The 23675-nt window shown below is 43.7% G+C and overlaps 1 protein-coding gene across 1 annotated transcript in view; it reads right to left on the bottom strand.

Moving 5' to 3' along the window:
- Positions 1-245: 245 nt before the first annotated feature.
- Positions 246-23675, bottom strand: part of VSIG10 (V-set and immunoglobulin domain containing 10) — a 125745-nt gene continuing 102315 nt past the window's right edge. The window contains exons 7-9 of the mRNA XM_063964324.1: positions 22643-22655; positions 9352-9524; positions 246-8087 (exon numbers count right to left, since the gene is read on the bottom strand). Coding sequence (XP_063820394.1) covers positions 8011-8087; positions 9352-9524; positions 22643-22655 — 263 coding nt within the window. The 3' untranslated portion in view covers positions 246-8010. The remainder of the gene's footprint in view (positions 8088-9351; positions 9525-22642; positions 22656-23675) is intronic.

The raw sequence follows: 23675 nt of genomic DNA, 5'->3' as shown, positions 1-23675 counted from the left end.
TTTCTTCATACTGCTGAATATATATATATATATATATATATATATATATAGAAATCCAGCAGTAACAGCACTCGGAGACCATACAGAAAGTACAAAAGGTGTATTTCATATCATTAACGTTTCGGAGCAGCAAGCCCCGTCTTCAGAATGTACACCACAGTGTGGGTGCATTCTGAAGACGGGGCTTGCTGCTCCGAAACGTTAATGATATGAAATACACCTTTTGTACTTTCTGTATGGTCTCCGAGTGCTGTTACTGCTGGATTTCTACTGCTTATTCTGACATGCACCGGAGCAAGTTGATGCTTAGTATGTGAGTGCCGGTGAACACTGTATGTATATATATATATATATATATATATATATATAAAAATGTAAAGCAAATAATAACTTTCATACACAATTTACAAAACACATTCTTACCATGCAGCCTCATCATCATAAGCTGTGTATTTTCTACATAGAACACCACACCCCACAATATAACCTGGCCATTGAACTTATTTTTAAGTTTGTATTTTACTTTAAATATCTAAACTCAATAAATCATAATTTACATATCTTACACAATGGAAAAAGGCACTGCGGTCCGAAAACAGAACTAGAAAAGTCGTTATAAGCATTATTAAAAAATAAAAAATTGTATGTTTGAAACATAGGTGTTTTCAACATCACTGTCTTCCCGATTCAGGATCACAATAAAATTATTTTTTAAAAACTATACAGATGTGTTCTTCCTCATTTAGCCTCCACACGTGATAAGTCACGGCACTGGTCGCATAAGAAACACCAGCTCCCGTGCGACTCGGCTGGGTGTCTTTTTTTCTCCAAAAATGCATCTTATTTGCACTGCTATGCGAATAATTCACACAAACAGACTATGCTGATTACAATGATATGCAGCATGATTATATTATCTGTGCGACTGCAGCTGTGTCTGCATAGGAAATGCTTCATTACAGTGTTTTCCAGGAAAATCTATCACCCTATTGCTATTTATTTGGATTCTTACTTAAATCCTTGCATATAGGGTACATTGTCCTATTTAAAAGACACTACTACCTTATTAATAGAGTTACAACAATTGGGCACTGTACCAGAGAATCTTGTGATGTGTGGTGCAGACGTCACTAGTTTGTACACCTGCATACCGCACTCTGCAGGTGTAGAGGCGGTGAGAGCATTTCTGACAATCCACTTTATAATGAACCTCTTATCTCGTTTTTTTTTTTTTTGCAGCTTCTGTATTTGGTACTTACCCACAATTATTTTTCCTTTAATGGTAGAATATACCTACAGAGAGCGGGTTGTGCGATGGGGTCCCCAGAGGCCCCATCGTACGCGAACGCTTATATGCTTCAAATAGAAAATGATCTCTTTCTTAACAATCAGCAGATCAATTCTAGATTACTGTACTACAGGCGCTATATTGACGACCTTCTCATCTTTTGGCTTGACACTGGAGATGCGTTACAGTGTTTGTTGGATACACACAATGATACGGATAGTGTCATTAAATTCACTTATGAAATGAGCAAAGTATCCGTTCATTTTCTGGATGTAGTGATTTCGATACAGGATGGCACCATCAAGACATCCATCTATATCAAGCCTACTGATAGAAACTCGTTACTCAGCCATGATAGTTTTCATCCTTTAGCTTTACGCAAAGACCTTCCATATTCTCAGTTTTTAAGGGTCAGACGTATCATGTATGATCCGGTTGAATGTGAACAGGCCATAGACTCCATGATGACAAAGTTTATTGATAGAGGATACCCTAGAAAAGATCTACTCACTCTTAGGCAAAAGGTCCTTAATATGCCCAGAGAGCATACATTAAAGGACCCATCGGTGACAGCATCACACAATGATAAGGATAATAGGGCAGTGATCCCTTGGGTCAATAAGTACACAGTGGACACTGTGTGTACCACCAAAAAAGCTAAAGCAATTTGGCCCATAATCAATACAGACAAGGATTTGCCAGCTCTATATAATAGTCGCTTGTTACCTAGTTATAAAAGAGGCACCAACTTAGCGGATAAAGTAGTGAAGCTTGATATTTTCCCCTTAACTAAGCAGCGACAGTCCCATTTTCTTAGACCAAAACTAGGTTGCTTTAAGTGCCTGGGGTGCTCAACATGTAACACCCTACTCACTGGTTCTACCTTTCATCATCCCTCATCTGGGAAAATCTTTAAAATTAATCACAGGGTTACATGTACCACCACGTATGTCGTTTATATGCTTAAGTGCCCCTGCGGACTGGCATATGTGGGCAAAACCCAGCGTCAATTTCGTGAACGCATGGCTGGTCATCGGAGCTCCATAAAACAAGCATTAGAGAAAGGGTCCAGTGACCAGCCTGTGGCACGACATTGCCTACAGGCTCGTCATAGTGTAGCTAGCATTAGAGCTATTATTATAAATCATGTGCCGCCCTCCCACAGAGGGGGCAATAGAGGGAAGACACTATTGCAAAGAGAAAGCAGGTGGATATTCACACTGAATACCATAGCACCGGGGGGTCTCAATGAACATCTTGGGTTACAATCCTTTTTGTGATATTGGTGATTACATTGACAGTTTAAATATGAGTATATAATGCTTCAGAAGCTCAGTTGACTAATACATTACTCCTCACTGGAGCATATTACATTACTTGGTGACACTAATATAAGATGTTATTAATATGTATTCTAGTCTTCAGCAAATTTACATGATCAGGTTAATATTAGTGGCCCGCAATTTAGAGTAGTTTGTGTATTGTGATATGGGCTTGTTATTTTAAATGTTTATTTTTGCACGGTGGTGACTACAATATGTCCGTTTTATAGTAGTGGTATGTGGTTTGTTTATGTTCACCTAGCAACAAGCTCTTGCTGCGGGCCTCACGTGCCTGGCGATGCTTGCTGACGTCACCTTCAAGCGCCCCTTGTTTGGCGTGCACGGAGGCGGCTGAAGCTGCACGCGTCTGACAGGTGAGCTCCGCTATATGTTGATTTTAATTGTAATTTGTTTCAGATGATGGTTTGTATATATAAGTGTATCTTGTATTGTGCTTATTGTGAACACTTTGTCCCTGACGACGGGGTAATACCCCGAAACGCCGTTGGATGGTCTAATAAAGATCTCAGCATTTACCTATTTGTCCAGACTGTTTGAGTGCCGCCGGAATAACTACAGTATATATATATATATATATATATATTAAAATGTAAAGCAAATAATAACTTTCATACACAATTTACAAAACACATTCTTACCATGCAGCCTCATCATCATAAGCTGTGTATTTTCTACATAGAACACCACACCCCACAATATAACCTGACCATTGAACTTATTTTTAAGTGTGTATTTGACTTTAAATGTCTAAACTCAATAAATCATAATTTACATATCTTACACAATGGAAAAAGGCACTGCGGTCCGAAAACAGAACCAGAAAAGTCGTTATAAGCATTATTAAAAAATAAAAAATTGTATGTTTGAAACATAGGTGTTTTCAACATCACTGTCTTCCCGATTCAGGATCACAATAAAATTATTTTTTAAAAACTATACAGATGTGTTCTTCCTCATTTAGCCTCCACACGTAATAAGTCACGGCACTGGTCGCATAAGAGCCACCAGCTCCCGTGCGACTCGGCTGGGTGTCTTTTTTTCTCCAAAAATGCATCTTATTTGCACTGCTATGCGAATAAGTCACACAAACAGACTATGCTGATTACAATGATATGCAGCATGATTATATTATCTGTGCGACTGCAGCTGTGTCTGCATAGGAAATGCTTCATTACAGTGTTTTCCAGGAAAACACTAACATAGCATTTCGTATGCAGATTTTGTAGGAAGACACTGTATCGTAGCATTTCGTATGCAGATTTTTCATGAAAACACTGTATTATAGCATTTTTGTATGCAGATACAGCTGCAGGTGCAACAAGAAGGTATGTTTAACGCAGTGACGTGCAGTGGGGTGAGGCAGGTGAGGCATTGCCTTTCCTGTCATGCTAACGTTTGTGCCAAAGTTTTGACTGTATAAAGTATATGAAAAATACAAAGAATATGTTTGAAATATCTGCTTTGCATCATTCTAATCATTTTTATAGCCAAAACTCTGGAGTAAAATGTCTATGGCAGGTGAGGCAGTACCTCACCTGCTTATCTTTTCCGCACATCTCAGATCAAAACTCACCAAACTTCCAGGCGTTTATACTGCTGCACCGGTGTATAATGCCCAGATGCACCCTTTGGCTCATATATTGCGTGTAAATCTGACTCTGGTGATATCCAGTGCCTCCTGAGCCATTTAGCTCACCGCACGTCCCTGGTTAACGTGACTGCAGCAATGATGAGGGAGGACACATCTGTATATCCTCATTTTGAACATATATTTCTGCATCTATCATATACATTTATTTTAAACTGTGTAAAAAACTTAAATGGACCTATTAATTATTAAATGGACCTTTGTGAACAGGCCTTAACACTTATAAGGTGTCATAGTCTGTCACTAAGTGCAGGTTCCCTTAGCAACTTTTGATGCCTTATTAATAATAATGAGCCATAGAATTTAAACTTGTGTAATCTTTCAAAAGTAGTACAATGTTATTGTAGTGGAGACATTTCTATCAAATCTCCATTAATTTATGAGTTTTATTGTGAAAAGACCTCAGAAAGTGATAAAGGGGCCAATTTCTCAAAGGAGACTGCGGCAACAAGGCTGATTTCATCTAGCTCCCTTTCAGCTTTGTTAGCCAGTCTTTGCAGATGAACTTGTCTCTTCATGCAACCGTATAAAACTCATGAAGCGTCTTCTTAACATTCTACTCTAGAATGCTCTACCTGATTACTACCCATCTACACAGTTCACACAAACTTACATGTGTTCTCTTCTATACAAGTGCTACCCTCTGCCGCCCTAAACCAATATTGCTGTGTAACTGGACACATAGCCCCAGAAATTACTCCACCCCCCAAAAAAATAAAAATATATATATGTAAAAAAAAAAAAAAAACCACTGGAAATTTGGGAACATTGGCAAATTTGAGTTTAGGAATGGTTCAAGGCTCTTCAAAAATAGTATTTAGCTTTTTTTTTTACAATCATTATGCTCGTGTTAGATGCTTTCAATGGGGTAAATTTACTAAGGTGGGAGTTTTTTTAGAACTGGTGATGTAGCTCATTGCAACTAATCAGATTCTACTTAACATTTTTCTAGCTGATTCTAGAAGATAATAGATAGAATGTGATTGGTTGCTATGTGCAACATCACCAGTTGTAAAAAAAAACCTCAGTAAATTTACCTCAATGTATGTGCAAAATAACACATAAACTGATCACAAACTAAGTGGCCCCAAACAAAAGGGGTGTACGAGTCAGGCCATTGAACCAGCCTGAATTAGACAAATTTCAAGCTTGCACAGAAGGTTCCACCATCTCTAATTTAGAAGCCATAAATGAAGGCAAGCAAAAACAAGCATCTTGGGGATTATATTTCAGTGATGCACTAACAACAAAATCCATATGTTCACCAACCTGAAAATCAACAGCGAAAGTATTGTAAAATGATAATAGCACTAGATAAAATGAAATTAAAGCAGTAAAACAATTTTACTAAACCTCACAGAAGGTGATTCAAATGTTTTTGGGCATCCTTATTGCCCATTACTTTAAAAGGGGCAATATGTAAATATTTTTTTCGTGCTTGCAGAGTAAAGCTGCTAAACCTGCATAAAGTACTGGGTGCGGCAAGAAAACTGCCATTTCGGCGCCCACACTTTTCGTGCATTTCTGCTGGCCACGTCAGAAGGTTGCGAGCAGAAAAGTTTCTCCCACGGCTAATGGGCGCCCAAACCGAGCAACAACTGAATTAGTCAGTGCTGCCGGAGAAAACAATTGAATAGCCTCCACAGTGGTTAAAAATGAGCCACTATGCAGTGTTTAGGTTCTAGTCACATTCAGTAATAGATGAGTTTTTAATAATGCATTAAAACATGAAGCAAACACTTTCATTATTGGTCTCATTGTACTATGTTCCACAGCCATGAACATTTGCATACATCTGCAAATTGAGATGTTTTTTATTGGCACAAATTAGGTCTTTATGTGGTGGACGGCTGGAATACAGGTTTGTATTATTTGCTAACTTGGACTTAATTTAATCAGTATTGTTTTGGGAAAATGTTGATAAATAAATTAACTGTAAACTAAGAAACATGTTCTTACTCCGTAAACAAATACTTATGCAGGAGGAATGTTTAGAACTGGTTTGTGGAAGAAATCTTTCACAATTAGGCACTCAGTAAAGCATCACACCTGTAACTGCAGACTGCATAGGAAAATGTTATTTCCTATATACCCTGGTGTAAAAATTTTGTGGTCTTAGCCAGGAGCGTAGTCAGTACTTTGGGGCCCCATAGTGATCTTATGAAGGGGCCCCTCCTCAATGCTTCTAGAGAGACACCTCTCACCACAGTGGTCAGTGGTTGGTCATTTAATTCTCCATTATATTGCCCTAGTTCATTTTATGTACCATACAGTGATAGTGCCCTAGTTAATTTTATGCCCCATAGAAGTTTCCTAGTTCATTTTATGCCCCATAAAAGTGCCCTTGTTCGCATTATACCACACAGTTCCAAAAGGTTATACTATACCACACTGTATTCCCCCCAGTTCCCAATATGCCACATTGTAATGCTGACAGTACACATTATACCACACAGTGCCTGCAGTTTACATTAGGCCACACAGGGGGCAGGGACCTACCACTCCTACTGAGTGGATACTTCCTATTGCAGGACATTCCATATTGAGTGGAGGAGATCTTCTTAATTTACGCACACTATCTCTTTCTGGGACAGTTCTAATTTCGGAGGTCAATTCCTGCCCCCTAGCTTCACAAAGGCTGTAAACAAGGAGAACCCTACAGTACTCTCAGACAGTGCTGGGTTTACTGATTACTTCAGCTGTGCATGTGAGCATGAAACAGGATTGTGAGAGATGGATCATATCAGTATGGAGCTTTACTGAGAGGGAGACACAGATCAACACTGACTAGACACCCTTTTCAGACCCGAGCTACGGGACAGACCCAATTTCTCAGCAACCAATTCTCGGAACTTGGTAGACAACTATATGAGCTGGTTCTGGAGCCCCCTAAGCTTTGGGCTCCATAGCAGTGGCACCACTTGGATTCACTATAGCTACACCCATGGTCTTAGCTAGAAAATGGAAAAATACAGTATCTTAATTTGTTATGGCTGAAATGTCTTTTCCTGAACAGAAGCACCAATATGGCTATTTTGGTTACTGAGTTACAGAAATTCCCAGCTGTATGTGGCTTTCTCTATATACTTATTATGCTCACCCAGCCAGCATTTGGGCCAGACCTCTGCCACTTGACCACTAACTCACTCAGCTGATGTCATCTAATTGAAAGTGTTACTCACCAGTCCAGCTCTGGTTTTTATTTAGAGTCTAGGTTGGTCAAGTATTAATATATTTCATATATTAGTGTATCCAACAATGTCTTCTGAATTAACAATCCTCTGAAGAAAAAAGTTCCTTAAATGTTAAACCGCAAAGTTATACCCCTCCCAAGACAATGGAGCCTTTAAACAATATTTTTCAGATGAGAGAAGTCCATTTGAAAAGCTGGCTGCCATAGTCACAGCAAATGACCCTCCTTAGGAGGAAATAAACAGATATGGCAATAGGGATAGACGTACAACATAAAAGAGCAGAGAGAGATACGTGGGAGACACTTAAGAAGAGTATAGAATATCTGCAGTAAGAAGAGCTTCTGATTGAGAATTCCGCATCTAAGATTATGGAAATCACAAACCGCTCCACTAATGGTTTTAGTCCAACTCCACTTTCAGAAATATCTCCAATGTTTCGGTATTGCAATGGGACCAGCACTGAAAGAGTTACCCTCTGACATGGTGGTCTGTGTGCTCCTGAATTCAGGTGAGGAATAGCTAGGGGTGAGATACCGTTCATCTACCCCAAAGATCTTCTGCATTTTCACCTTCTGTGTCTTCCGAGACCTCACTTATCAGGTCAGTACAGATATCTACAGAGGAATAAAAGGGGAATTTTTACAGGATTACAGAGAATATTACCAAATGACAAACAACATTTTAATAGGAAACATGGTTAGAAGCTCACACTGTATTGAAGTACTAATGCAGAATATCATGGGTGGGTTAGAGTAAAAATGGAGCAGATGGAGCTACAGCTCCAGGCCCCAGATAAAATTAGGCCCATCACCATGACAGCGTGATGATGATTAACTGCTCAGCTGGTCACATGACTGCAATAAATCATAATAATTCAAATTATATTTCTAATTTCCTCACAAAGTGATGATGCTTTTCTTTTATGTATTTTGGGAGACATTGGGGCTTATAATATAGGGAGTGTACATGCCTATATGTCACTGGCCACACCAGCCACACCTCCTCAAATTCTCACAATAGGCCCTTGATCATTCTCAGCCCCAAGCCCATGTGAACATTAATCCGGCCCCGTGGGTGACTACAGCAGATTTTTATGTGGCATGTAGTCATTATGCAGACAATCAAAATAGACAGGTAAAATATCTACACCAAAAAGTCTACAGTCAAAAGGTCAACGTGATCAAAATGTTGACAACCAAAAGATCGACATGGGCATAAAGTCAACAGGGTCATATAGTAAACAGTCAAAATGTCAACTTTCACAAAACAGACATCACAAAACTTAGATCGTCTAAGTATAGACAGGTCATAATGTTGACTGGTTCATCATTATGCCAGCTTGTATAGGCATCCACAGCATGGGCGCTCGATGATACATCGGGGGTACACAATTGATAACTGCTCGATAATCAAATATCATAGATACAAAGGAAAACCCATTAAGATGATCGATGCCAATCACTGTTTATAGGTAATCGATAAAAGGCAGTCACCATCAATCGTATTATGCGGTTTAATGTATCAATGTGGTAATTAAACATCAAAAGGTTATCCAGTGTCTCATCAAACGATGATAGATGGTTGCCGACTCATGCTGTGGATACCTACACAGCCTACACCTGTCAACATTATGATCTGTCTATACACTAGACTTTCTACATTTTATAATGTCTAGATTATAAATGTCTATATTAGGAATTACCTTTTGACTATGTCGGCATTTCAGACTGTCTAAATATTGATTTTCTAATATATGTCCCTGTCGACATATTGATTATTAATGTTTTGAACATGTCAATATTTTGGTGTTTATGTTTTCACAGTAGATGTTTTGAGCCCAATCCTATTAAGGACCTTTCTCATGCCACATGCACTTACTGTCAGGCGGATGGTGGAATAAAACTTGGTGTTTACAGATATTTCCATTTGAAGTTGGAGGGTTGCTGGCAGCAGTGTCAACAGTGTAATCAGTGGTTACAGCTGAATTGCCTACTGGTTCCATCTCATCATCTTCTGAATCCACTAGAACCAAGACCTCAGAGGCTCCAGATCTGCAGCACACACACAAGACTGTTAAATGGGCCAGTCATTATCACCTACCCGACCCTACACTGCAACATAATCTATGTGTAAACGTTTAACAACTAAAACCTGTACAGAGTGTATTGTCCATGAGTTAAAAAGCATGGATGTAAGTAAATGATGTATGCATAAAGTTTTTGCAGTAATGATGCTGTCTGTGTAAAACACGAAAGAGATCGGTATATGCAATTGCGGTCGAATTCCCGAAATTGTCGAAAAACTGGACTTTTTCGCCAAAAAAAACAAAACGACAATGCAATACAGTACTTTCCGTCAAAAAAACGGAATTTCCAAATTCGACTTTTTGAAATTCAACTTTTGTCAAATTCGACTTTTCTGCAATGGTACAAATGCGGCAATTCGACAAAAGTATATTCAATTGAAGTTTGGAAATTCGACAACAGTGCTTTTAGACAGTAAATTCGTCATTTTCAATCCGCCACACTTTGGTGGGTGAAACTATTAAAAAAAAAATTAAAACATGTTTTATTTGGTGTTTTTTTTATTGGTAATAGCATATCTATTTATATTAGAAGGGATTAGGTACTTGGTTTGTCTTTTTGGGAGGCACAAGTATTATTTATATATTTTTATTTTTATTTATTTTTTAGATGGAATGGTAAAATCCCGGAAAAAAATGGCGTGGGGTCCCCCCTCCAAAGCATAACCAGCCTCGGGCTCTTCGAGCCGGTCCTGGTTCTAAAAATCCGAGGAAAAAATGGACAGGGGATCCCCCGTATTTTTAAAACCAGCACCGGGCTCTGCGCCTGGTGCTGGTGCAAAAAATACGGGGGACAAAAAGAGTAGGGGTCCCCCCGTATTTTTTACACCAGCATCGGGCTCCACTAGCTGGACAGATAATGCCACAGCCGGGGGTCACTTTTATACAGCGCCCTGCGGCCGTGGCATTAAATATCCAACTAGTCACCCCTGGCCGGGGTACCCTGGGGGAGTGGGGACCCCTTCAATCAAGGGGTCCACCCCCCCCCCAGCCACCCAAGGGCCAGGGGTGAAGCCCGAGGCTGTCCCCCCCATCCAAGGGCTGCGGATGGGAGGCTGATAGCCTTGAGAAAATGTAAAGAATATTGTTTTTTCCTGTAGTACTACAAGTCCCAGCAAGCCTCCCCGCAAGCTGGTACTTGGAGAACCACAAGTACCAGCATGCGGGAGAAAAACGGGCCCGCTGGTACCTGTAGTACTACTGGAAAAAAAATACCCAAATAAAAACAGTCGACACACACCTTGAGAGTACAACTTTATTACACACCTGCCGACACACACATACTTACCTATGTTGACCCGCCGACTGCCACGTCTCCTGATCCCATGATCCGGGGACACGCTTGTCCAAAAAGGTGGCACTGCCTTCTCAGGATACGGCTTCCCTCAAGGAACCTGCTGACCGCAGGCAGGAAATTACCTTGAAGCACATTTACACTCATTCAGGTACTATTGCTAGACCGGCTATGGCGTCGGCCTGGGTTTGTAGTGCGGTTGTGGCATGGGCAGATTCCTTATCTACGGAGATTGACACCTTAGATAGGGATGCTATTCAAATGACCATAGAGCATATCAGAGATGCTGCCTTGTATATGAGAGATGCTCAGAGAGACATTTGTTTATTAAGCTCCAGAATAAATGCTATGTCTATTTCTGCTAGGCGGCTCTTGTGGACCCGACAGTGGATGGGAGATGCCGATTCAAAGCGGCATATGGAGTCCTTGCCTTACAAAGGGGAGGAGTTGTTTGGAGACGGCCTCTCGGACCTTGTCTCTACGGCTACGGCTAGTAGGTCGAATTTCTTACCTTATGTCCCCCGCAGCATACAAAAAAGGCACCTTATTATCAAATGCAGTCCTTTCGTTCCAATAAAAACAAAAAGGTACGGGGATCATCCTTTGTTGCCAGAGGGAAAGGTAGGGGAAAGAAGCTGCACACAGCTAGTTCCATAGAGCAAAAGTCCTCCCCTGCCTCTGCAAAGTCCACCGCATGACGCTGGGGCTTCCCGAGGGGAGGAAGATCTAGTGGGTGCTCGTCTTCGGTTTTTCAGCCACGTCTGGGTTCACTCGCAGGTGGATCCCTGGGCATTAGAGATTGTTTCTCAGGGATACAGGCTGGAATTCGAAGACTTGCCTCCTCGCCGGTTTTTCAAATCGGCTCTGCCGGCTTCCCCGTCAGAGAGGGAGCTAGTGTTGGCGGCAATCCAAAAATTGTATATTCAACAGGTGATTGTCACAGTTCCTCATCTCCAGCAAGGAGAGGGATATTACCAGACCCTGTTTGTGGTTCCGAAACCGGACGGTTCGGTCAGACCTATTTTAAACCTAAAATCTCTGAACCTGTACTTGAAGAGGTTCAAGTTCAAGATGGAATCACTCAGGGCGGTCATCGCCAGCCTGGAGGAAGGGGGATTGGATGGTGTCCCTGGACATAAAGGATGCATACCTTCATGTTCCGATATTCCCCCCTCATCAGGCGTTCCTGAGATTTGCAGTGCAGGACTGTCACTACCAATTTCAGACGTTGCCGTTTGGGCTTTCCACGGCCCCGAGGATTTTCACCAAGGTAATGGCGGAAATGATGGTGCTCCGGCGCAGGCAGCGGGTCACAATTATCCCACACTTGGACGATCTCCTCATAAAGGCGAGATCTCGGGAGAAGTTGCTGGACAGTGTGTCTCTGTCCATGAAGACGTTGCAGATACACGGCTGGATTCTCAATATACCGAAGTCCCAGCTAGTCCCTACAACGCGTCTGACCTTTTTGGGCCTGATGCTAGACACAGACCAGAAAAAGGTTTTTCTTCCGATCGAAAAGGTTCAGGAGCTCATAGCCATGGTCAGGAACCTCTTAAAACCAAAAAAGGTTTCAGTGCATCATTGCACGCGGGTCCTGGGGAAGATGGTGGCTTCATACGAGGCCATCCCTTTCAGCAGGTTCCATGCGAGGACCTTTCAATGGGACCTCTTGGACAAGTGGTCCGGGTCCCATTTACGAATGCATCAAAGGATCACCCTGTCTCCCAGGACCAGGGTATCTCTCCTGTGGTGGCTGAACAGTGCTCACCTGCTAGAGGGTCGCAGGTTCAGCATTCAGGACTGGGTCCTGGTGACCACGAACGCAAGCCTCCGAGGCTGGGGAGCAGTAACACTGGGAAGAAATTTCCAAGGTCTCTGGTCAAACCTAGAGACTTGTCTCCACATCAACATCCTGGAGTTGAGGGCCATATACAACGCCCTGTGTCAAGCGGAGGAATTGCTTCGGAGAAAACCGGTTCTGATTCAGTCAGACAACGTCACGGCAGTGGCTCATATAAACCGGCAAGGCGGAACAAGGAGCAGAGTGGCCATGGCAGAAGCGACCAGGATTCTACGCTGGGCGGAAGGCCATGTAAGCGCACTATCAGCAGTGTTCATCCCGGGGGTGGACAACTGGGAGGCGGACTTCCTCAGCAGGCACGACCTGCATCCGGGAGAGTGGGGACTTCATCAAGAAGTCTTCGCACAGATCACGGATCGATGGGGACTGCCTCAAATCGACATGATGGCATCCCGTCTCAACAAAAAGCTAAAGCGGTATTGCGCCAGGTCAAGGGACCCTCAGGCGGTAGCGGTAGACGCTCTGGTGACACCTTGGGTGTTCAAATCGGTCTATGTGTTTCCTCCTCTTCCTCTCATACCCAGAGTGTTGAGAATAATAAGAATGAGCAGGGTCAGAACAATCCTCATTGTTCCAGATTGGCCACGGAGGACTTGGTATCCGGAGCTGCAAGAGTTGCTCACAGAAGATCCGTGGCCTCTTCCTCTAAGGCAGGACCTGCTGCGGCAGGGGCCCTGTCTGTTCCAAGGCTTACCGCGGCTGCGTTTGACGGCATGGCGGTTGAACGCCGGATCCTAGCGGAAAAAGGTATTCCGGAGGAAGTCATTCCTACCCTGATCAAGGCTAGGAAAGACGTGATGTTAAAACATTATCACCGTATATGGCGGAAATATGTTTCTTGGTGTGAGGCCAGAGCTGCTCCTACGGAGGAGTTCCATTTGGGCCGTCTGCTTCACTTCCTTCAAACAGGAGTGACTTTGGGCCTAAAATTATGGTCCATAAAGGTCCAAATTTCGGCCTTATCCATTTTCTTTCAAAGAGAATAAGCCTCTCTTCCTGAAGTACAGACTTTTGTGAAGGGGGTGCTGCATATTCAGCCTCCCTTTGTGCCTCCGGTGGCGCCTTGGGATCTTAACGTGGTGTTACGTTTCCTCAAGTCACCTTGGTTTGAACCACTCAAAACTGTGGAGTTGAAATACCTCACGTGGAAAGTGGTCATGTTGTTGGCATTAGCTTCGGCTAGACGTGTTTCAGAATTGGCGGCTTTATCACATAAAAGCCCATACTTGGTTTTTCACGTGGATAGGGCAGAGTTGAGGACTCGTCCTCAATTTCTGCCAAAGGTGGTCTCATCTTTTCATATGAACCAACCTATTGTCGTGCCTGTGGCTACACGGGACTTGGAGGATTCCGAGTCCCTGGATGTGGTCAGGGCTTTGAAGATTTATGTGACCAGAACGGCTAGAATCAGGAAGACTGAAGCTCTGTTTGTTCTGTATGCGGCCAACAAGGTTGGCGTTCCTGCTTCAAAGCAGACTATTGCTCGCTGGATCTGTAACACGATTCAGCAGGCGCATTCTATGGCAGGATTGCCGTTACCGAAATCGGTTAAGGCCCATTCCACTAGGAAAGTGGGCTCTTCTTGGGCGGCTGCCCGAGGGGTCTCTGCATTACAGTTGTGCCGAGCAGCTACTTGGTCGGGGTCTAACACCTTTGCAAAGTTCTATAAGTTTGATACCCTGGCTGAGGAGGACCTCCTGTTTGCTCAATCGGTGCTGCAGAGTCATCCGCACTCTCCCACCCGTTTGGGAGCTTTGGTATAATCCCTATGGTCCTTACGGAGTCCCAGCATCCTCAAGGATGTTAGAGAAAATAAGAATTTACTCACCGGTAATTCTATTTCTCGTAGTCCGTAGTGGATGCTGGGAACTCCGTCAGGACCATGGGGAATAGCGGCTCCGCAGGAGACAGGGCACAAAATTTAAAAGTTTGACCACTAGGTGGTGTGCACTGGCTCCTCCCCCTATGACCCTCCTCCAAGCCTCAGTTAGGATACTGTGCCCGGACGAGCGTACACAATAAGGAAGGATATTGAATCCCGGGTAAGACTCATACCAGCCACACCAATCACACTGTACAACTTGTGATCTGAACCCAGTTAACAGTATGATAACCGAAAAGAGCCTCTTAAACGAAGGCTCCCAACAATAATAACCCGATCTTTGTAACAATAACTATGTACAAGTATTGCAGACAATCCGCACTTGGGATGGGCGCCCAGCATCCACTACGGACTACGAGAAATAGAATTACCGGTGAGTAAATTCTTATTTTCTCTGACGTCCTAAGTGGATGCTGGGAACTCCGTCAGGACCATGGGGATTATACCAAAGCTCCCAAACGGGCGGGAGAGTGCGGATGACTCTGCAGCACCGAATGAGAGAACTCCAGGTCCTCCTTAGCCAGGGTATCAAATTTGTAGAATTTTACAAACGTGTTCTCCCCTGACCACGTAGCTGCTCGGCAGAGTTGTAATGCCGAGACCCCTCGGGCAGCCGCCCAAGATGAGCCCACCTTCCTTGTGGAGTGGGCATTGACAGATTTAGGCTGTGGCAGGCCTGCCACAGAATGTGCAAGTTGAATTGTGCTACAAATCCAACGAGCAATCATCTGCTTAGACGCAGGAGCACCCAGCTTGTTGGGTGCATACAGTATAAACAGCGAGTCAGACTTCCTGACTCCAGCCGTCCTTGAAATATATATTTTTAATGCTCTGACAACGTCCAGCAACTTGGAGTCCTCCAAATCGCTAGTAGCCGCAGGCACCACAATAGGCTGGTTCAGGTGAAACGCTGATACCACCTTAGGGAGAAACTGAGGACGCGTCCGCAGTTCTGCCCTGTCCGAATGGAAAATCAGATATGGGCTTTTGTACGATAAAGCCGCCAATTCTGACACTCTCCTGGCCGAAGCCAGGGCCAGTAGCATGGTTACTTTCCATGTAAGATATTTCAAATCCACCGATTTGAGTGGCTCAAACCAATGGGATTTGAGAAAATTCAAAACTATATTGAGATCCCACGGTGCCACTGGAGGCACAATCGGGGGCTGTATATGTAGTACTCCTTTTACAAAAGTCTGGACTTCAGGAACTGAAGCCAATTCTTTCTGGAAGAAAATCGACAGGGCCGAAATTTGAACCTTAATGGACCCCAATTTGAGGCCCATAGACAATCCTGTTTGCAGGAAATGTAGGAATCGACCCAGCTGAAATTCCTCCGTCGGGGCCCTCCTGGCCTCACACCACGCAACATATTTTCTCCAAATGCGGTGATAATGTTGTGCAGTCACCTCCTTCCTGGCTTTGACCAGGGTAGGGATGACCTCTTCCGGAATGCCTTTTTCCCTTAGGATCCGGCGTTCAACCGCCATGCCGTCAAACGCAGCCGCGGTAAGTCTTGGAATAGACACGGTCCCTGCTGAAGCAGGTCCCTTCTTAGAGGTAGAGGCCACGGATCTTCCGTGAGCATCTCCTGAAGTTCCGGGTACCAAGTCCTTCTTGGCCAGTCCGGAGCCACGAGTATCGTTCTTACTCCCCTTTGCCGTATAATTCTCAGTACCTTGGGTATGAGAGGCAGAGGAGGGAACACATACACTGACTGGTACACCCATGGTGTTACCAGAGCGTCCACAGCTATTGCCTGAGGGTCTCTTGACCTGGCGCAATACCTGTCCAGTTTTTTGTTGAGGCGGGACGCCATCATGTCCACCATTGGTCTTTCCCAATGGACCACAATCATGTGGAAGACTTCTGGATGAAGTCCCCACTCTGCCATTGCCCTCCTGCTTCTTGTGCCGCCCTGTCTGTTTACGTGGGCGACTGCCGTGATGTTGTCCGACTGGATCAACACCGGCTGACCCTGAAGCAGAGGTTTTGCCAGGCTTAGAGCATTGTAAATTGCTCTTAGTTCCAGTATATTTATGTGAAGAGACGTTTCCAGGCTTGACCACAAGCCCTGGAAGTTTCTTCCCTGTGTGACCGCTCCCCAGCCTCTCAGGCTGGCATCCGTGGTCACTAGGACCCAGTTCTGTATGCCGAATCTGCGGCCCTCTAACAGATGAGCACTCTGCAACCACCATAGCAGAGACACCCTTGTTGTCGACAAATTTATCCGCTGATGCATCTGCAGATGCGATCCGGACCATTTGTCCAGTAGATCCCACTGAAAAATTTGTGCATGGAATCTGCCGAATGGAATCGCTTCGTAAGAAGCCACCATTTTTCCCAGGACTCTTGTGCATTGATGCACAGACACTTTCCCTGGTTTTAGGAGGTTCCTGACGAGTTCGGATAACTCCCTGGCTTTCTCCTCCGGAAGAAATACAGGTTGAGTATCCCATATCCAAATATTCCGAAATACGGAATATTCCGAAATACGGACTTTTTTGAGTGAGAGTGAGATAGTGAAACCTTTGTTTTTTCATGGCTCAATGTACACAAACTTTGTTTAATACACAAAGTTATTAAAAATATTGTATTAAATGACCTTCAGGCTGTGTGTATAAGGTGTATATGAAGCATAAATGAATTGTGTGAATGTAGACAAACTTTGTTTAATGCACAAAGTTATAAAAAATATTGGCTAAAATTACCTTCAGGCTGTGTGTATATGGTGTATATGTAACATAAATGCATTCTGTGCTTAGATTTAGGTCCCATCACCATAATATCTCATTATGGTATGCAATTATTCCAAAATACGGAAAATTCCCATATCCAAAATACCTCTGGTCCCAAGCATTTTGGATAAGGGAGACTCAACCTGTACCTTTTTCTGAACAGTGTCCAGAATCATCCCTAGGAACAGCAGACGTGTCGTCGGGATCAGTTGGGATTTTGGAAAATTCAGAATCCACCCGTGCTGTTGGAGCACTACTTGGGTTAGTGCTACTCCGACCTCCAGCTGTTCTCTGGACCTTGCCCTTATCAGGAGATCGTCCAAGTAAGGGATAATTAATACGCCTTTTCTTCGAAGAAGGATCATCATTTCGGCCATTACCTTGGTAAAGACCCGGGGTGCCGTGGACAATCCAAACGGCAGCGTCTGAAACTGATAATGACAGTTTTGTACCACGAACCTGAGGTACCCTTGGTGTGAAGGGCAAATTGGGACATGAAGGTAAGCATCCTTGATGTCCAAGGACACCATAAAATCCCCTTCTTCCAGATTCGCTATCACTGCTCTGAGTGACTCCATCTTGAACTTGAATTTTTGTATGTACAGGTTCAGAGATTTCAGATTTAGAATAGGTCTTACCGAGCCGTCCGGCTTCGGTACCACAAATAGCGTGGAGTAATACCCCTTTCCCTGATGTAAAAGGGGTACCTTGACTATCACCTGCTGAGAATACAGCTTGTGAATGGCTTCCAATACCGTCGCCCTGTCGGAGGGAGACGTTGGCAAAGCAGACTTTAGGAACCGGCGAGGGGGAGACTTCTCGAATTCCAACCTGTAACCCTGAGATATTACCTGCAGGATCCAGGGGTCCACCTTCGAGTGAGCCCACTGTGCGCTGAAATTCTTGAGGCGACCCCCACCGCCCCTGAGTCCGCTTGTAAGGTCCCAGCGTCATGCTGAGGCCTTTGCAGAAGCCGGGGAGGGCTTCTGGTCCTGGGAAGGAGCTGCTTGCTGCAGTCTCTTACCCTTTCCTTTGCCTCGGGGCAAATATGAATGTCCTTTTGCCCGCTTGTTCTTATAGGAACGAAAGGACTGCGGCTGAAAAGACTGTGTCTTTTTCTGCTGGGAGGTGACCTGAGGTAAAAAGGTGGATTTCCCGGCTGTTGCCGTGGCCACCAAATCCGATAGACCGACCCCAAATAATTCCTCCCCCTTATACGGCAATACTTCCATATGCCGTTTGGAATCCGCATCACCTGACCACTGTCGCGTCCATAAACTTCTTCTGGCAGATATGGACATCGCACTTACTCTTGATGCCAGAGTGCAAATATCTCTCTGTGCATCTCGCATATAAAGAAATGCATCCTTTAAATGCTCTATAGTCAATAAAATACTGTCCCTATCCAGGGTATCAATATTTTCAGTCAGTGACTCCGACCAAGCCACCCCAGCACTGCACATCCAGGTTGAGGCGATTGCTGGTCGCAGTATAACACCCGTATGTGTGTATATACTTTTTAGTGTATTCTCCAGCCTCCTATCAGCTGGATCCTTGAGGGCGGCCGTCTCTGGAGACGGTAACGCCACTTGTTTTGATAAGCGTGTGAGCGCCTTATCTACCCTAGGGGGTGTTTCCCAGCGCGCCCTAACCTCTGGCGGGAAAGGGTATAATGCCAATAACTTCTTTGAAATTAGCAGTTTTCTATCGGGGGTAACCCACGCTTCATCACACACTTCATTCAACTCCTCTGATTCAGGAAAAACTACAGGTAGTTTTTTCACACCCCACATAATACCTCTTTTTGTGGTACTTGCAGTATCAGAGATATGCAAAGCCTCCTTCATTGCCGTGATCATATAACGTGTGGCCCTACTGGAAAATACGTTTGTTTCTTCACCGTCGACACTGGATTCGGTGTCCGTGTCTGTGTCGACCGACTGAGGTAAAGGGCGTTTTACAGCCCCTGACGGTGTTTGAGACGCCTGGACAGGTACTAACTGGTTTGCCGGCCGTCTCATGTCGTCAACCGACTTTTGCAGCGTGCTGACACTATCACGTAATTCCATAAACAAAGCCATCCATTCCGGTGTCGACTCCCTAGGGGGTGACATCACCATTACAGGCAATTGCTCCGCCTCCACGCCAACATCGTCCTCATACATGTCGACACACGCGTACCGACACACAGCAGACACACAGGGAATGCTCTGATAGAAGACAGGAGACAGAGGGAGAGTTTGCCAGCACACACCCAAGCGCTATAAATATATAGGGACAACCTTAAATAAGTGTGTTCCCCTTATAGCAGCTTAAATATTATTAATATCGCCAAATAAGTGCCCCCCTCTCTGTTTTTACCCTGTTTCTGTAGTGCAGTGCAGGGGAGAGCCTGGGAGCCTTCCTAGCAGCGGAGCTGTGTAGGAAAATGGCGCTGTGTGCTGAGGAGAATAGGCCCCGCCCCCTTTTCGGCGGGCTTCTTCTCCCGGTTTTTCTGAAAACCTGGCAGGGGTTAAATACATCCATATAGCCCCAGGGGCTATATGTGATGTATTTTAGCCAGAATAGGTACTTTTCATTGCTGCCCAGGGCGCCCCCCCCCCCAGCGCCCTGCACCCTCAGTGACCGTTGGTGTGAAGTGTGCCGAGAGCAATGGCGCACAGCTGCAGTGCTGTGCGCTACCTCATGAAGACTGAGAAGTCTTCAGCCGCCGGTTTCTGGACCTCTTCTCTTTTCGGCATCTGCAAGGGGGTCGGCGGCGCGGCTCCGGTGACCCATCCAGGCTGTACCTGTGATCGTCCCTCTGGAGCTAGTGTCCAGTAGCCTAAGAAGCCAATCCATCCTGCACGCAGGTGAGTTCACTTCTTCTCCCCTAAGTCCCTCGTTGCAGTGAGCCTGTTGCCAGCAGGACTCACTGAAAATAAAAAACCTAACAAAACTTTTTCTAAGCAGCTCTTTAGGAGAGCCACCTAGATTGCACCCTGCTCGGACGGGCACAAAAACCTAACTGAGGCTTGGAGGAGGGTCATAGGGGGAGGAGCCAGTGCACACCACCTAGTGGTCAAACTTTTAAATTTTGTGCCCTGTCTCCTGCGGAGCCGCTATTCCCCATGGTCCTGACGGAGTTCCCAGCATCCACTTAGGACGTCAGAGAAAATAAGATTTTACTTACCGGTAAATCTATTTCTCGTAGTCCGTAGAGGATGCTGGGCGCCCGTCCCAAGTGCGGACTTCTTCTGCAAGACTTGTATATAGTTATTGCTTACATAAGGGTTATGTTATAGTTATCGGTTGAACCGTGGCTATGTTGTTGTTCATACTGTTAAATGGGTAGTTTATCACAAGTTATACGGTGTGATTTGTGTGGCTGGTATGGATCTCGCCCTTAGGATTTACAAAAATCCTTCCTCGTACTGTCCATCTCCTCTGGGCACAGTTTCTCTAACTGAGGTCTGGAGGAGGGGCATAGAGGGAGGAGCCAGTGCACACCCAGAGTCCAAAGTTTTCTTAAAGTGCCCTATCTCCTGCGGAGCCCGTCTATTCCCCATGGTCCTTACGGAGTCCCAGCATCCTCTACGGACTACGAGAAATAGATTTACCGGTAAGTAATATCTTATTATTATACCTCTAAACAATTTCATGTACAGTACAAGTTACTAACATGAAGTACTGTGTGTATACTATTTATTATACCTCTAAACAATTTCATGTACAGTACAAGTTACTAACATGAAGTATGTATACTATTTATTATATCTCTAAACAATTTCATGTACAGTACAAGTTACTAATGAAGTATGTATACTATTTATTATATCTCTAAACAATTTTCTGTACAGTACAAGTTACTAACAGCGGTGGCTTCTACTTGCTTTAACTAGGAGTGGCTGCGTCTACCCCCAGCCTGGAGAGGAAAAGCCCTGGGTCCTGGCACCTGCGCAATGTATTCGACAGGTGCCGGGACCGGTGCATGTGAGGACGCTATGGTGTGACTGCGCAAACCCCCGGCTTCTATTGGCTGCAGCCAATATAAGTCGGATTAGGCTGCGTGAAAGGCAGGGAGTTGCTCCCGACAGGAAGCCAGCTCTCTGTTTATCGCAATGGGACTGCCTGTAGTGTCTGTGGATGGCAGGTAGGACTTCCAATAGGAAGCCACTGCCAGTCACAGTGAATCCAGTGCAGTTATAGACTGCATCTGGCTTCACTGGCACTGAGCTGGGTGACGGATTTTACCTGGGGAGGGCTGCAGTACTGCATCCTATAGGTGATATCCGCCACTGGTTACTAACAGAGTGTTATGCCATTTACTGCACCTCTAAACAATTCTATGTACAGTACTAGTTACCCAGCCACCCACTTACAGAGTAAAGTGAGAAGACCAGGTGGCTGATGATGCGATTCACCCTGAATCACATCATTGTAGCCATGCACCCCTGCTGTACAAAGTCGGTAATTCCAGCACTGTACAGTGGGGGGCCAGGCTACGATGATGCAAATGCACACCCACGTCCCCACCAACCGCCTTTTTCGCCGTATTATGCCTCCTCCTTGCCCCATAGGGCAAGCCAGGCCCCCCCACATCGCCCACCGCTGTGTAGACCTGGTTGCCCCCTCCCAAAGGGAGCAGCCATGAAGTCAGTAACTATGCATTTACTGCACCTCTAAACAATGTTATGTACAGTACTAGTTACTTACTAACATGAAGTATACCATTTATTATACCTCTATACAATTTTCTGTACAGTACTAGTTACTAATATGAAGTATACCATTTATTATACCTCTATACAATTTTCTGTACAGTACTAGTTACTAACATGAAGAATACCATTTATTAGACCACTATACAATTTTCTGTACAGTACTAGTTACTAATATGAAGTATACCATTTATTATACCTCTATACAATTTTCTGTACAGTACTAGTTACTAACATGAAGTATACCATTTATTATACATCTATACAATTTTCTGTACAGTACTAGTTACTAACATGAAGTATACCATCTATTACACATCTATACAATTTTCTGTACAGTACTAGTTAATAACATGAAGAATACCATTTATTATACCTCTATACAATTTTCTGTACAGCACTAGTTACTAACATGAAAAATACAATTTATTATACATCTATACAATTTTCTGTACAGTACTAGTTACTAACATGGAGTATACCATTTATTATACCTCTAAACAATTTTATGTACAGAACTAGTTACTAGCGTGAAGTGATAAATGGTGTATAGGAGACATGGAGAAAAAGGCTCTACAATACAAAAACAAAAACCAGTTAATACTCACCGGAAAGGGTTTGCTGTAATTGTGCAGGAAACATGAAACACAGGAAAATAAGAGTTACTAACAAATTAATTATCACACTAATTACTATCTTATCTTGAATGCAAGTATTTAAAATAGACAATTATCATCAACTTGAATATTTCAGTCTACTCAAATCTTAAATCAAATTTGATTCATTTTGTGTTTAACATGCCATTCTCTCAGTGCTTTTTTATGACGGTACTCCACAGTAATGACTACTGGCAGTCTTGTGTCCAACTTGTATTACCAGACTTGTCCATTCTAACTACTGTATACTATAGGCAAGGGAGACGCTACCCTGGCCACAGGAACTTCAGCACTTTTGGTGAATACTGGTACAGGTTGAGTATCCCTTATCCACAATGCTTGGGACCAGAGGTATTTTGGATATCGGATTTTTCTGTATTTTGGAATAATTGCATACCATAATGAGATACCATGGCGATGGGACCTAAATCTAAGCACAGAATGCATTTATATTACATATATACCTTATACACATCATATACACCTGATATACATCATATACACCTTATACACATCATATACACCTTATACACATCATATACACCTTATACACATCGTATACACCTTATACACATCATATACACCTTATACACATCACATACACCTTATACACACAGCCTGAAGGTAATTTTAGCCAATATTCTTTAAAACTTTGTGCATTAAACAAAGTGTATCTACATTCACACAATTCATTTATGTTTCATATGCGCCTTATACACACAGCCTGAAGGTCATTTAATACAATATTTTTAATAACTGTGTGTATTAAACAAAGTTTGTGTACATTGAGCTGTCAGAAAACAAAGGTTTCACTAGCTCACTCTCACTCAAAAAAGTCCGTATTTTGGAATATTCCGTATTTCGGATATTTGGATATGGGATACTCAACCTGTAACGTGTTTTTACTAGAAAAAAAAATATAAGATTTTACTTACCGGTAAATCTATTTCTCGTAGTCCGTAGTGGAAGCTGGGGACTCCGTAAG

The sequence above is a fragment of the Pseudophryne corroboree genome, chromosome 1 (assembly GCF_028390025.1).
Source record: "Pseudophryne corroboree isolate aPseCor3 chromosome 1, aPseCor3.hap2, whole genome shotgun sequence".
NCBI lineage: Eukaryota > Metazoa > Chordata > Amphibia > Anura > Myobatrachidae > Pseudophryne > Pseudophryne corroboree.
The sequence above is the reverse complement of the archived record's forward strand: the minus strand, read 5'-3'. Positions and strand labels throughout refer to the sequence as shown.